Source organism: Bidens hawaiensis, unplaced genomic scaffold (assembly GCF_021521415.1).
Source record: "Bidens hawaiensis isolate Kalapana, Puna unplaced genomic scaffold, B.hawaiensis_p1.1 tig00031471_1, whole genome shotgun sequence".
In the NCBI taxonomy this organism is placed as follows: domain Eukaryota; kingdom Viridiplantae; phylum Streptophyta; class Magnoliopsida; order Asterales; family Asteraceae; genus Bidens; species Bidens hawaiensis.
In genome coordinates this window covers 226,581-239,951 of record NW_027495305.1, presented here as the reverse complement: position 1 = coordinate 239,951, position 13,371 = coordinate 226,581, and the positions used below count along the sequence as shown (strand labels likewise).

Here is a 13,371-nt window from a genome sequence, read left to right as displayed (position 1 = left end):
GGGTCCAGTCAGATTTCACCAAAGCCAACCTGGGATTCTTCCAATTAGTGCTATTTTCAAATTATACCTTTCAAAATGTAAATAATCTAATGAATAACTTTTTATATCTGTAAACATGAAGTAGGAATAACAGAAGTTTCTGTGTTCAAGTCAGTCTGCGAAATCACACAGCAGAACTTATGTTAATCATTCATTTAAATTTAATTAACAATATTTTCGAATTTATGTTAATCAAATATAAGTCTAAAAGTAAAATTAAATACAAAATAAAGACTTGTATAAACACCATAAAATATTGTTTTATTTATAAGAAGGTTATATAACCGTATAACTATCTCATTCTTTTTCTTAGACTATGTATAGTGGTTTTAACTAATTGCTTAGTTATAATGCCACTTAGACACCATGTAAGACAAAAATGAATTTACTAAAGCCCATTCTAAATCAAGTTTAGTGGTTTTAACTAATTGCATTTATTACTTTTGTATCTACTTAAAACTTTATTATTCAATAAACATAATAATTAAATAATCAAACCACACAATAAGATACTAGAAATAAAATATTAAAAATAGAAGCACATAGAAATAAAAAACGATATTTGAAATAAGAAAATAATAAAAAAGGATACTTGAAATAAAGAAAAACAAAGGATGCTTGAAATTATTAAAAAAAACATTAGAACATTATTATTTAAAGAAAAAACGACTACTTGTTGACACGATATTTGTCACGTATTTCATTATTCCTTTGCTCGAATATAACACGATCTTTGAATAGTAAATGAGATAAGTCTTTTTCAAGGAAAGAAAAATCAACATCGATTTGTCATTCCTTTTTAAACGAGTAACAGGGTTTTTTTTACCTAACGCGTTGTGCCCGGCAGGTCAGATAACGGGCCGGATATGTCGAATATGTTTATGTCACGTTGTAATTGTGCGTTACTGTGGGTTCGGTTGATAAACATATAAAATATTAAAATATAAAAAACGGTTTTTGGTCGGTAAAACTCGAGTGTTGTCGGTATCGGGCGCTGCAACAATGAGTCGGTAAAACTCGGGCGCTGGTAAAACCTAAGTGTCCCCGGGCGTTGCAACGGTGAGTCGATGCGAATTTGGTCGATTTCGATTACGTTCGTTACGATATCAGAAGTAAACAAAAAGGCCAGTAAAACCCGGGCGTCGGTAAAAACCTAAAGTTGTCCATCCTGAGTGTTTCTTTGGTGACTTAAGACGATTAACCGTTTAATTATCAAATTTGAAAAAAAAACATGAAAACAATATAATGGACTACTTTGGTGCCACCACTTGGCCCAATAGGGGCATGGCGACACCAAAGTTATGTATTATATATGTATAATTAATTAGACGATTTTAGAATCCAAGCTGCGCATGTGAGATCTCTTATCAACCGGTTGTGAGCGTCCATGCGATCCCGTTCTAGTGGTGGTGGTCGTCGAAGTTGTTCCGGTCATGATGTTTAGCCATGCTTGACTAAAAGTTTTACCCCCACTCAAACAATTTCAGTTATTATCATCTCATCCATCTCCCAAATAGATAAATTATTGGGTCATTGATTCATTTTTTTATAAAATATGAGAGAATTAGAAAACGAATTATGAGAAATTAAAAAACGAATTATATGTAATATATAAACGTTATATATCATATATAATAAATATATATATATAGATAAATCCTTTTTTAGAAAAGGAAATTCCTCCCCCAACGTTCAAAAATTAATTGTCCTAGCAAATTAAAGCCCGCTATGGCTTTGGCGTGCAACTTTTATAGCTAAAAATAAGGAATTTGTGTAGTGGGGTTTAACGGAAATTTGGCAGCCACGTGATCATTTATAACGCCCAAAATCATCTACTACGTGTAGTCTTACTATATATGTTTTGTTTTACAGACGTTTCTTTATTTAAACTAGTTTTTGTATTAAACACGTATGCCATTCATATTATAAGAATCTACGAAAAGTAACAACTTTTGGAATTACAAGATATAAGTCATTGATAACACTGAAGGTGGAGATTCCACATCTCAATTTCTCTATCAACAAACAATATTTCACAAATCATGATACATACTACAAATGCATAAGAAATCGACAAAAAATTAACTACTATTAGAAATAATATTGCTTCAATTAGACCTAAAACGGATCGATTAGCAATATAAGAATCATCTTCTTTTGTATATACATTAGTCTTTGATAGTCGCAGTCATAGCTCAATTTTCATGTTAGACTGTTGATCACGTGCCGAATAAAAAAACGACGTATCAACATCCAAATTTTCTCCAAAACCCATTTGAACAATGCTTTGAAGATCATCTTGACCAAATCCTTGAATCTACAATAACAAAATCAAATTCCTAATTAAATTCCACATATATATTAAGATTTTAGTAATGAACAAGCGTGGCAATTAAAGATTTTACACGTGAAAAAGGTTCGGTAAATTCATGAACGGGTCGGGTCATTGAAGTGGGCCCATCAAAGACTGCTTCCGGGTTTTGCTGATAAAAAGTTGATGTTTGTTGAGATGAATTCCCATTTGATAGATTAACCTGAAATTTGGTTCACACCCACGAATGAAACTATAATTTAAAAATATGAAACTAAAAAAAACAAATAGATTTTTTAAATTGAGAAATTGACTTACATTTTGTGAGATTAAGTTGTTGGTGCCAAAATCGAGACTTGGATTAACTGTGGCTAACTTCATTGAAAGGAACTACACAAACATAAGAATGACAAGAAAAGTTAGATGGTTAAAATATAATTAAATTATGACTAAACTACCAACTAGGATTTTGAAAAATGATAACAACCTGACCAAGTTGGATGGTTCGACACTTGATCAAATCGCTTGATTTTAGTTGTTCATACTGATTTTTTTAGTTCACTAATTTGTATTACAAATTGTAAGGTGATAAAAATGATTTACAAATGCGGTACACATATAGATAACTTTATATTTAAAAGATAAAGAAAATGCAATAATAATAATTAAACTGTCAGGTTGAGCTTTCAGCTTTATGATTGGTCTAAAGTTCTAACCCGACGGTTGAACCATTAAACCACTAAAACTGAACTATGAACCGAATTGTATAAATCATAAACCGAACAACTAGCTTGTTTGGTTTAGAAATTTTGATGAGTTTAAAGGGCATTAAAAATATCATAATTGAATATTGTTGTGTTACCTCAACTTGTCTTTGCAATGATTGTACATAATTGATGATTTCATCAAGCATAAGTGCTTTTCCCGTCACCTAAATCATTCAAAGTATAAAAATTTACACCATTTGTCACTACAAACTATCCAAGTTAACATACTTAAACCATTTTCATAACTATTAACAATAAAAACTAACAAGTTTTTTTTTATCCAATTTAATTTAATGCTCACCTTGTTACAATTTGGTACAAGATTTTGTAGAAGTTTCATTCTTTCACTAATCTTTTCTCTTCTAACCTGGAAATCAAACATAAAAAGTTGTAAATTTTATAAACACCAAAATCTTGAAAATTGCCATTATCAAACCAAGAAATGTTTTCAAAATCATACTCTCTCTGCTAAACTATGGCTATCAGTAGCTTGCCCCCTTCTTGCTCTAACATGAATATAGTCCTTTGGTGGCTCCGGTGCCTTCGCCTTTTCCTCCAATTTACAACCATTTTCTTCGTCGGTTTTCTTTGATCTTTTCGACTCATTAATGTCATCTTCTTCCTGTAAAATCAAACATTCTTAGGTTTTATTCAAGTTCGCAGGACGACTTGACTATTAAAAAAAAAAAGGAAAAGAAAAACTTAAAATAAGGTGTCTAATTTTCGGGTTTTAACAAATGACTAAATTAATTATTAATTAATATAAGTGTAAATATTTTTTCTCTAGTAAAACTCATTTCAACTATAATATGAAATGTCACTATGTACCTTTTCAAATTCGTAAACAATAAATATGTGACAAATTCGTAAACAATAAATATGTGACATCATATTTTCACGTGTTAGGACTCTAAAAAGGTTGGCCCGACTCTGATACAAAACGATGCTAAACTAAAACCGTTTTAGTACCTTTTTCTTGTTCGATCCAACTCCCTTCGAAGAACCACCTTTTCGTTTTCTCGAATCCTTGTTGTTCTGATTACTAATTCCACTTGGAATTTGCTCTGAAACAGAGGATCCCTCATTGGAATTTGAAGCAGAACCGGATAATCTATTCAATTTCATATTACTTTCATCAACTTTCAAAACAGGACTGCTTGAAACACGATGGAACTTTCCGGTCACCGGAGAAACATTCGATCCAACCGGAGCCTCGGTTTTATTTGAATTCAATCCTAATTGATCAATTCTACCATTGAAACTTCTACTACCGAAACACGAATACTTAGCAGCCCGTTCAGCAAACCCGGGATCAGATGGAAACATAGGTAAGTTCACATTCATATTCATCGAATTTCGGCTTCCGGGTAAGTTTTCTTTCACTAAACTATCCATTATTGGCAAATTTAGTGTTGTGTTAGTCAAGGAAACAGAGGAAACAGGGGACAGGTTGTCCCAATTTTGTCGGGAAAAGACGTCGGTGGGGATCTCGGGAATATCAGGCATTTGCATCATGAGCTTCCATGGAGATTGATGGAAGAAGTCACCGTTCATGGTGGATCAAGGAGTTGAAGATTTGAAGTGAAAGAATAATGATAATAATGTTTGGTTAAAATGAGTAAAATAAAATGTTGTGAAATATGGAAAAAATGGAAAGCGTTACATTTATATTTATAAGAAGTTATAGTAAGAAATTGGAGTGATTGTGGGAGTTGGGTTTGATGATGAGAGGTTGGTGTGATACTGACGGAGATGAAAATACAAGCAATATGGAGTGATAGAAGGGGGGAGGGTATAGGGTGAGTTATGTTGAAGTTATATAGAATAGAAGTATTGAACAACTCATTATTGATAATTATTTTTTATTTTGGTTGTTTTGTGGGGGCATAAAATCGGGTAGCGTAAATGCCGGGCCTTCAACGTTAAATCACCGAAAGGTTTCTACCATTGAAATTCGGGTTACAAACCAAAAACATTATAAAAAGTTTAATAATCAGGAAGAACATGAATAAAAAAATTAGGAACATTACAACCACTTATAAATAGTAACCTAGTGGCTAGTGGTAAAGGTGTATAAGGTTCATTCATAAGGTATTAAGTTATAATCTTATTTGAGATGTGGAGTGGATTAGATAGGGTCGTCTTAAAAATAATAAAATTAATCAGGAGTGTTTATGATTCGGTTTTTTTGGTATAGACATAATCTACTAGCCAAGCTGTTAAGTATGTATTTTTGGCAAACTAGCTGAACCGGCGTTGTATATAAAATCATAATATATATATCGAGAAACATTTTTTTAACAACCATTTTAATTATGAAAAATCACAACTGAGGCAAGACTAGAATACAACATTACACCCGGTTTCATACACCTAGCCACCTATTAATCTTTTACATCTAGAATGCCATTATATTGATGAAAACTGGTTTATATCTTTGCGATTTGGGTGCATTTGCAAGATTTAAGCAGTTAACACCATGATGTTTATTTATTTTAGCATTATGACAGTGGGGTAATGTTAATGTAGTGTCTGACCTTGGTGTTATCCATTTTGAATGATCTTCAATGTGTATAGTTATGCATCTATGAGTATCATAAATGACTGGTTACACAAAGTTATTGAAGAAACACTAATTGACCCCGGGCAGATTACGGATAATCTGGGGGTTAAATAGATGTTTCCCACGAGGGTTAGGTCCGGCAAAAATGGTTATTCTTCTGATGACCTGCAAAACAGACACCGTGAGCTCGTCACTGAGAAGGGGGGGGTACCTCCTTGTGACCACCCTCCGGCATGAGAATCAGACTAGATTGCTCTGAATATAAGTGTATATAGAGAGAAATAGCTAGAGAGAAGATAAGGTAATATAAGATATACAAGATGATGATACCGTTCCAAGGTGTTGGAGTATTTATAGCCGAAGGTAGGTTTCCAAGCAGGTACAGCCAGCTGTATAATATTCATTTTCTACCAACTGTGGGCTACGCACGTGCCATGCTAGTGGTTGGTGGGTAGGCAGCGGCTGATAATGACATGGCCGGCTGTGTACTATTCCTTTTCCACCAACTGTAGGCTATGTACGTGCCACGACAAGGGTTGGTGAGTAGGCAGCGGCTGATAGTGACATTAAGTACTAGAGCGTGCTGCTCGTCGTACTGTTGTCAGTGAGCTGTCGCTGCTTTGGTCAGATCTTGTACTATACCTTGGCAGGTATAGTATAAAAGATCCTCCAGAAGCGTACGGACTGGCTCATTTGGGCGGGAATATTCCCGGCTTTGGGCGGGAGTATTCCCGGCTTTGGGCGGGAGTATTCCCGGCTTGCTCATTCCTTCTTCAGGTGACATTACTGAATTATTTGAGAGTTAGTGCCTTGTGCGTGTAGCCTTGCTATTAGTGCGGGTAGCCTTCCCTGATGGCTAGTATCCGCAGCTGCGGGAACAGGCGGGGTACGTCACCATTGGGAGGCTTTTCCTGCGGGAACAGCTTGCGTACTGCGCGTAAGGTCGTCATCTCTCTGAGCATGGTGGGTCCTGCGGATCCAGTTGATCTTTGCGCAGACGTCCCTCTTTAAGGTGAGTCTTGCGGGTCCAACTGCGCAGACGTCCCTCTTCGAGGTAAGTCTTGCGGGTCCAACTGGGCTCTGCTGGGACCTACCTCTTCAAGTCCCCCCAGTCCAATGTTCTTCTCATGAATTGTTAATATGTGAGGTGAACTTTTGGACTTAAGCAAGGGGTTTTGAAAAGGGTTTAGTTTTAAGGTTCTCCGCGGGGATTCTTCCCGCGGGTTTCCTAATGTCACGTGCAGAAATTCCCGACTTTTCTGCTTGATCTTTGGGTATGATGCGGGTAGGTGTGTAACCTCCTCGCAAGTCAGGAGCGTTGAGTTTCACTTGTGTAGATTCTCCACGAGGTTTTGGTAGTTTTAAACATAGTGATCAATTATGTTAAACAACCAATTCCATCTTGGAGCTTCAAACAATCTAGTTTTCAACGTTCCCGCTATGCGGGGATGTTATTTCCCTTTCCGCAAGCATGGCCCAGAAGATCCTTCTTGGTTTCAATTCCCTGCGAGTGCTAAGTATGTGAAGGGTTTCGCCTTGACACTGTACCCGCACTCGTCTTATAGTTACTTTACTTCCAAGGTATTCTTGGCTTCAATTCCCTGCAGGTGCTAAGTATGTGAAGGGTTTTGCCTTGACACTGTACCCGCACCTGTCTTATAGTTACTTGGTTGCCAAGGTATTCTTGGCTTCAATTCCCTGCAGGTGCTAAGTATGTGAAGGGTTTTGCCTTGACACTGTACCCGCATCTGTCTTACGGTTACTTGGTTACCAAGGTATTCTTGGCTTCAATTCCCTGCAGGTGCTAAGTATGTGAAGGGTTTTGCCTTGACACTGTACCCGCACTTGTCTTACGGTTTCTTGGTTACCAAGGTAAGGGGGTATAGTCCCTCTTATTTTTGAATCTTTCTGACTTGCGTTATAAACGTTGTATGACTTGCTCATGCACATTATAGTTTAATTTGGCACTTGTTTTGCCTCATAAACAATATATGATTCGCTCATGCATACTTTAGTTTAACTTAGCAATTTTCCAAGTGTTTTGAATAAGTTAACCTTTCGACGCGTGGTTGTCAATAGGTTAGTGTTCAGTTTCCTCTATCATGATTGTGCGGGTAGGACCGTCACTTTCATTTAGTGGGATGACCAAACTTCACCTATAACTGACCTGCGTGAAGGTTTTCCTCATCTTTTCCTTAGAAATTTTTGCCGTTTTTTGTGTTTATGCGGGTTTTGCCGCCGTCCACATGCAACGACTTACTCCCCCACTTATTTATGCGGTGAATTCCGGCATATCAGTGTTTTAAATAAGTTAACCTTTCGACGCGCGGTTGTCAATAGGTTAATGTTCAGTTTCCTCTATCATGATTGTGCGGGTAGGACCGTCACTTTCATTTAGTGGGATGACCAAACTTTACCTATAACTGACCTGCGTGAAGGTTTTCCTCATCTGTTAGAAATTTTTACCGTTTTTTGTGTTTATGCGGGTTTTGCCGCCGTCCACACGCAACGACTTACTTCTTTTCACACTTATTTATGCGGTGAATACCGGCATATCAGTGTGGAAAGTTCATAAGTATAAATGTAAGACCATCAGCGTCAATGTGATAAGGAGAATCATTTCCATTAGAAGTGGCTCTGAGCCTTTTCTTTACAATTTTGGAATTGATCTACATGCAACCTGTGTAATTGAGCTCCCTTCCATGTTCTTGGGATGGGGGTGTCATCGAGCCTTTCGAGCCAATATGCACCTGGTTCGGAATCTCGTTGTTTACGCAGTATGTAGCCTCCAACATTGAAGCTGCAGTTTCATCCGTGTTTTCCCCAACTGTGGTTCTACACGCATTAGTCTGCTTAGCATTCATTACGCCACGAGGTGTGTGAGCTTCCCATCCTTGACAAATGCTTCGACGACGTCCTTCAAGGCTACGCATTCCTCCGTGGTGTGGCCTTTTGTCCTGTGGAAGTCACAGGATTTGCTCTGATCAGCGTTGTGACGCTGTCGGATTATTGGAGCCTCTGGCCATGGGAGCCTCTCGGTGGCGAATATCTCGGTGACGCTTTTGGTGAGTGGCGTCCATCTGGAGTTCCGGTTCGACAACTGCATGTTATCTTTTCCGCCTAACCGAGGGCGCGAGCCGGATGAGGTGCCAAAGTTTACCCTTGACTGCCAAATACCAAGCTTCCTCTTTTTGTTTTGTCGGGCGGTAAGGACGTTGTTTTCTCTTGTTTTTTGAGTGTAGAGTTTGTGCTCTGGGGAAGATCTCTACCCAGTTGCCTTTCCGTTTCCGCGAAGCGTTTAGCTGCTGTCATGATGGCATCCCATGTGGATGGCATGCCGTCTTTACCCGTCAATGTGCGGATAAGCTCTGGGTATTCGGCGCCTTGGATGAAAGCTGCGCGAACAAGATCCTCGCTTATGGTGCCCAAACTCAGCTTCTTTGAGTTGAAGCGAGTGATGAAGTCTAGTAAAGACTCATCTTCCTATCGGATGCAGTTGAGGATCGTCCATTGCTCTTCGGTATACTTTCTTTGTTGACTGAAGTGTTGGTTGAACTTCTGTTGGAAGTCTGCCCAATCGTAGATGTGGTGGACCGGTAGACGGTCAAACCACGCTCTGGCTGCCCCAACAAGCGTCATTTGGAACATGTAACACCACGTGGGTTCCGTCCAGTTGCTGACGGTTGCCCCCGCTATGAATCTGTTCAAGTGATCGTCTGGGTCAGATATACCATCATATGTGCCTATGTTGGACATTTGTTTGGCACTTTTCGGGGCAATTGCTTCCGCAATGTCCCTTGCAAATTTGGACGTTCCCGCATTTGCAACAGTTGGTCTGAAGGTTTTAGAGAAGTCACGTGGGTTTCCACCCGCGTTTTTTGGTTTAAAGGTTTCTCCAAAATTCCTTCTCGGTTGGAAGTCCGTTTCCTTACGCTTCCCTTTCGCCCTATGGCGAGGGTTTGCGTCGCTGTCGGATTCCTCCCAATCATCGTCCAAGTACTCGCACTCATTGCTCATGTTGAGCTGTTGTCGAGTGCTTCCGAATTCGTCAGCCTGTTGGAGTGAACGTAAGCGTTCATCCAACTCAGCTTGGAATTCCTTCTGACGTGCTTCCGCCCACGCTTTAACTTGATCAAGTGTTTGGCGGGGGAGCCTCGTCTGTTGTCTCTCCAACTGGGTATCGGTGAATCCCAGTGAAGGATTGTTTACTGCACTTGCCCCGGCTTGGGTAACCGGGGTAGTGTTCGTAAAAATTGTGTACTCGATGGTGTTCCCCCCAGTAGCTGGGGTTGTGGTTACCGGGGTTTTGAATCCCAGGGGAGGATTGTTTACTGCACTTGCCCCGGCTTGGGTAACCGGGGTAGTGTTCGTAAAAATTGTGTACTCGCCGGTGTTCCCCCCAGTAGCTGGGGTTGTGGTTACCGGGGTTTCTTTAACCATCTTTCCAGAGGTTTTGGAAAAAACTGAAAAAGAATTAGTTCTAGCTTTTATGCACGGATGACGCCAATGAAGAAACACTAATTGACCTCGGGCAGATTACGGATAATCTGAGGGTTAAATAGATGTTTCCCACGAGGGTTAGGTCCGGCAAAGATGGTTATTCTTCTGATGACCTGCAAAACAGACACCGTGAGCTCGTCACTGAGAAGGGGGGGTACCTCCTTGTGACCACCCTCCGGCGTGAGAATCAGACTAGATTGCTCTGAATATAAGTGTATATAGAGAGAAATAGCTAGAGAGAAGATAAGGTAATATAAGATATACAAGATGATGATACCGTTCCAAGGTGTTGGAGTATTTATAGCCGAAGGTAGGTTTCCAAGCAGGTACAGCCAGCTGTATAATATTCCTTTTCTACCAACTGTGGGCTACGCACGTGCCATGCTAGTGGTTGGTGGGTAGGCAGCGGCTGATAATGACATGGCCGGCTGTGTACTATTCCTTTTCCACCAACTGTAGGCTATGTACGTGCCACGACAAGGGTTGGTGAGTAGGCAGCGGCTGATAGTGACATTAAGTACTAGAGCGTGCTGCTCGTCGTACTGTTGTCAGTGAGCTGTCGCTGCTTTGGTCAGATCTTGTACTATACCTTGGCAGGTATAGTATAAAAGATCCTCCAGAATCGTACAGACTGGCTCATTTGGGCGGGAGTATTCCCGGCTTTGGGCGGGAGTATTCCCGGTTTGCTCATTCCTTCTTCAGGTGACATTACTGAATTATTTGAGAGTTAGTGCCTTGTGCGTGTAGCCTTGCTATTAGTGCGGGTAGCCTTCCCTGATGGCTAGTATCCGCAGCTGCGGGAACAGGCGGGGTACGTCACCATTGGGAGGCTTTTCCTGCGGGAACAGCTTGCGTACTGCGCGTAAGGTCGTCATCTCTCTGAGCATGGTGGGTCCTGCGGATCCAGTTGGTCTTTGCGCAGACGTCCCTCTTTAAGGTGAGTCTTGCGGGTCCAACTGCGCAGATGTCCCTTTTCGAGGTTAGTCTTGCGGGTCCAAGTGGGCTCTGCTGGGACCTACCTCTTCAAGATTTAAGCAGTTAACACCATGATGTTTATTTATTTTAGCATTATGACAGTGGGGTAATATTAATGTAGTGTCTGACCTTGGTGTTATCCATTTTGAATGATCTTCAATGTGTATAGTTATGCATCTATGAGTATCATAAATGACCGGTTACACAAAGTTATACAAGAACTAGAATGCCATTATATTGATGAAAACTGGTTTATATCTTTGCGATTTGGGTGCATTTGCAAGATTTAAGCAGTTAACACCATGATGTTTATTTATTTTAGCATTATGACAGTGGGGTAATATTAATGTAGTGTCTGACCTTGGTGTTATCCATTTTGAATGATCTTCAATGTGTATAGTTATGCATCTATGAGTATCATAAATGACTGGTTACACAAAGTTATACAAGAACTAATCGAATATTTAAAATGAGTGGCCTACTGATCAACTCGACTCCATAACTCATTTACTTGTATGTTGTAGGGGGTGATTTTAATTACAAGTACAGAAAGTAACGAAACAGGTTACGTGTTGTCAATCAGGACATTTTGATGTATTAAATTTGTAAGTATTATAGGTTGAAACTTAAATAGTTCTTTATGTTCTTGTACTTATAAGTTCAGAGAAATAAATAGTAAGAAACAAATTAGTGTTGCTATATTAGAATTGATTTACAATATTGCATATGGAAGTAGATGACAAGATTTTAATCGCATCATTGCAATTAGGGTTGGGCGTTATTCGGTTCGAACTATCCAACTCTTACAATTAGGCTTGGGCATTACTGGGTTTCAGCTTAACATGTTTCGTGTCTTAAACATGCTTGCACGTATAAGTCATAATTTAATTTGTGTCTAAACAAGTTAAACACCGTTAACATATTCATATTTTAATTCGATAAAAACAATATGTTCCTTAGTAACTCTTAACCCTAGTCCTCACACCGAATTTTCATCCTTCTTCTTTGGCAACAGTTCAAGAATCATGTTCTCACAAATCTTCAGTCAACAAACATGATTTAGTTTACCGGTCTGACAGACATTCTCAATTTCAAGTGTTTTTGGTCTCAATCCGGTTAATCAGGTCATTCCGATCTAAGGCCACAGACAACCCTAATAGCATTTGAATTTTGTACTAATTGAAGGATTGGCTATACATATATCGTACCAACATAGGGGCCATGTGTGTTAGGGTCAACAAATGTCTGACATTAATTATAATGGGGTTTAACTGTAACTTCCTTGAAAGTTCATTTGAAGACAAAAACCTCTTCGGTGTGAACAGTCCTTTGTAAATTAGTTAAGCCCTTTAACTTTGACTTAAGTGCAGCTAGACCCTCTAAATTTTCTAAACGTTTCCAAATGCAGTCATGGATGACATCATTAAATAATTGTGAGCTAAACTAATCGCCTGCGATCACAGGACAGACAGACGTTTGGAACCTTCACGATTCATGAGGACAGGGGATAAAAAATTAATCCTATAATAATATGTCATATAACATGTCAGACAACCATGCAACTAACTAAAAGTAGACAAACCCTTTTCTTTTTAACGGCAATTTGGATTACAAACTGGTCACCGGCCCATCAATCATCTTCATTCTCTAAGTACGGAACCATGGGGTGCTAGGCTAACATGCCCCTGAAGGGTAGCTCATACATTAGTCCCGATCTGGCGATCTGGATATCACCTTTAGGAGGAAATTTAGAATAAGTGAGAAAACTCGTTGCCTAACCTGAAACCCATATTTTATCATAGGCAGGATTTAAACCAAAAACTTCTCACTTTTCTAAATGAAACATTTAGGGTCTCATCTTAATCACTTGGGCTCGAAATCATTGACTGGACAAACTTAGTTATTCTTAAATTGTTTTTCATATTTATAAATAAAATCAACACTATAAAAATTATTTGCACTTTAAGATATAGTAGACTAGTGGTTTCTCTTATTTCGATGCATATTTACTTTGTCGGGCAACTCTCTCCTAATCCTACGAATATTTAATTCAACAAGCGGGGCCTGTAGTCAAACCAAAATTGTGCTTGGGTTGATCATGCTAAAAGTCAAATTAAATAAAATACAAAATGTATAGATTACAACATATTTTAAACTTTGAATAAGATCATATGTTGTTGTCCTTCACATGCCACCTTCATTGCACATTTCAACGT

General features: G+C 38.9%; 1 protein-coding gene across 1 annotated transcript; it reads right to left on the bottom strand.

Annotated features, from left to right (window-relative positions):
* Positions 1–2,024: 2,024 nt before the first annotated feature.
* On the bottom strand, positions 2,025–4,714 carry LOC143582157 (transcription factor bHLH62-like). The gene is made up of 7 exons (XM_077064787.1): positions 4,087–4,714; positions 3,578–3,739; positions 3,419–3,484; positions 3,213–3,281; positions 2,669–2,740; positions 2,445–2,573; positions 2,025–2,356 (listed from the first exon to the last, which is right to left on the bottom strand). The coding sequence occupies exons 1-7, from the start codon at positions 4,669–4,671 to the stop codon at positions 2,228–2,230; spliced, it is 1,212 nt and encodes a 403-aa protein (XP_076920902.1). The 5' UTR covers positions 4,672–4,714; the 3' UTR covers positions 2,025–2,227.
* Between the last annotated feature and the right edge of the window lie 8,657 nt (positions 4,715–13,371).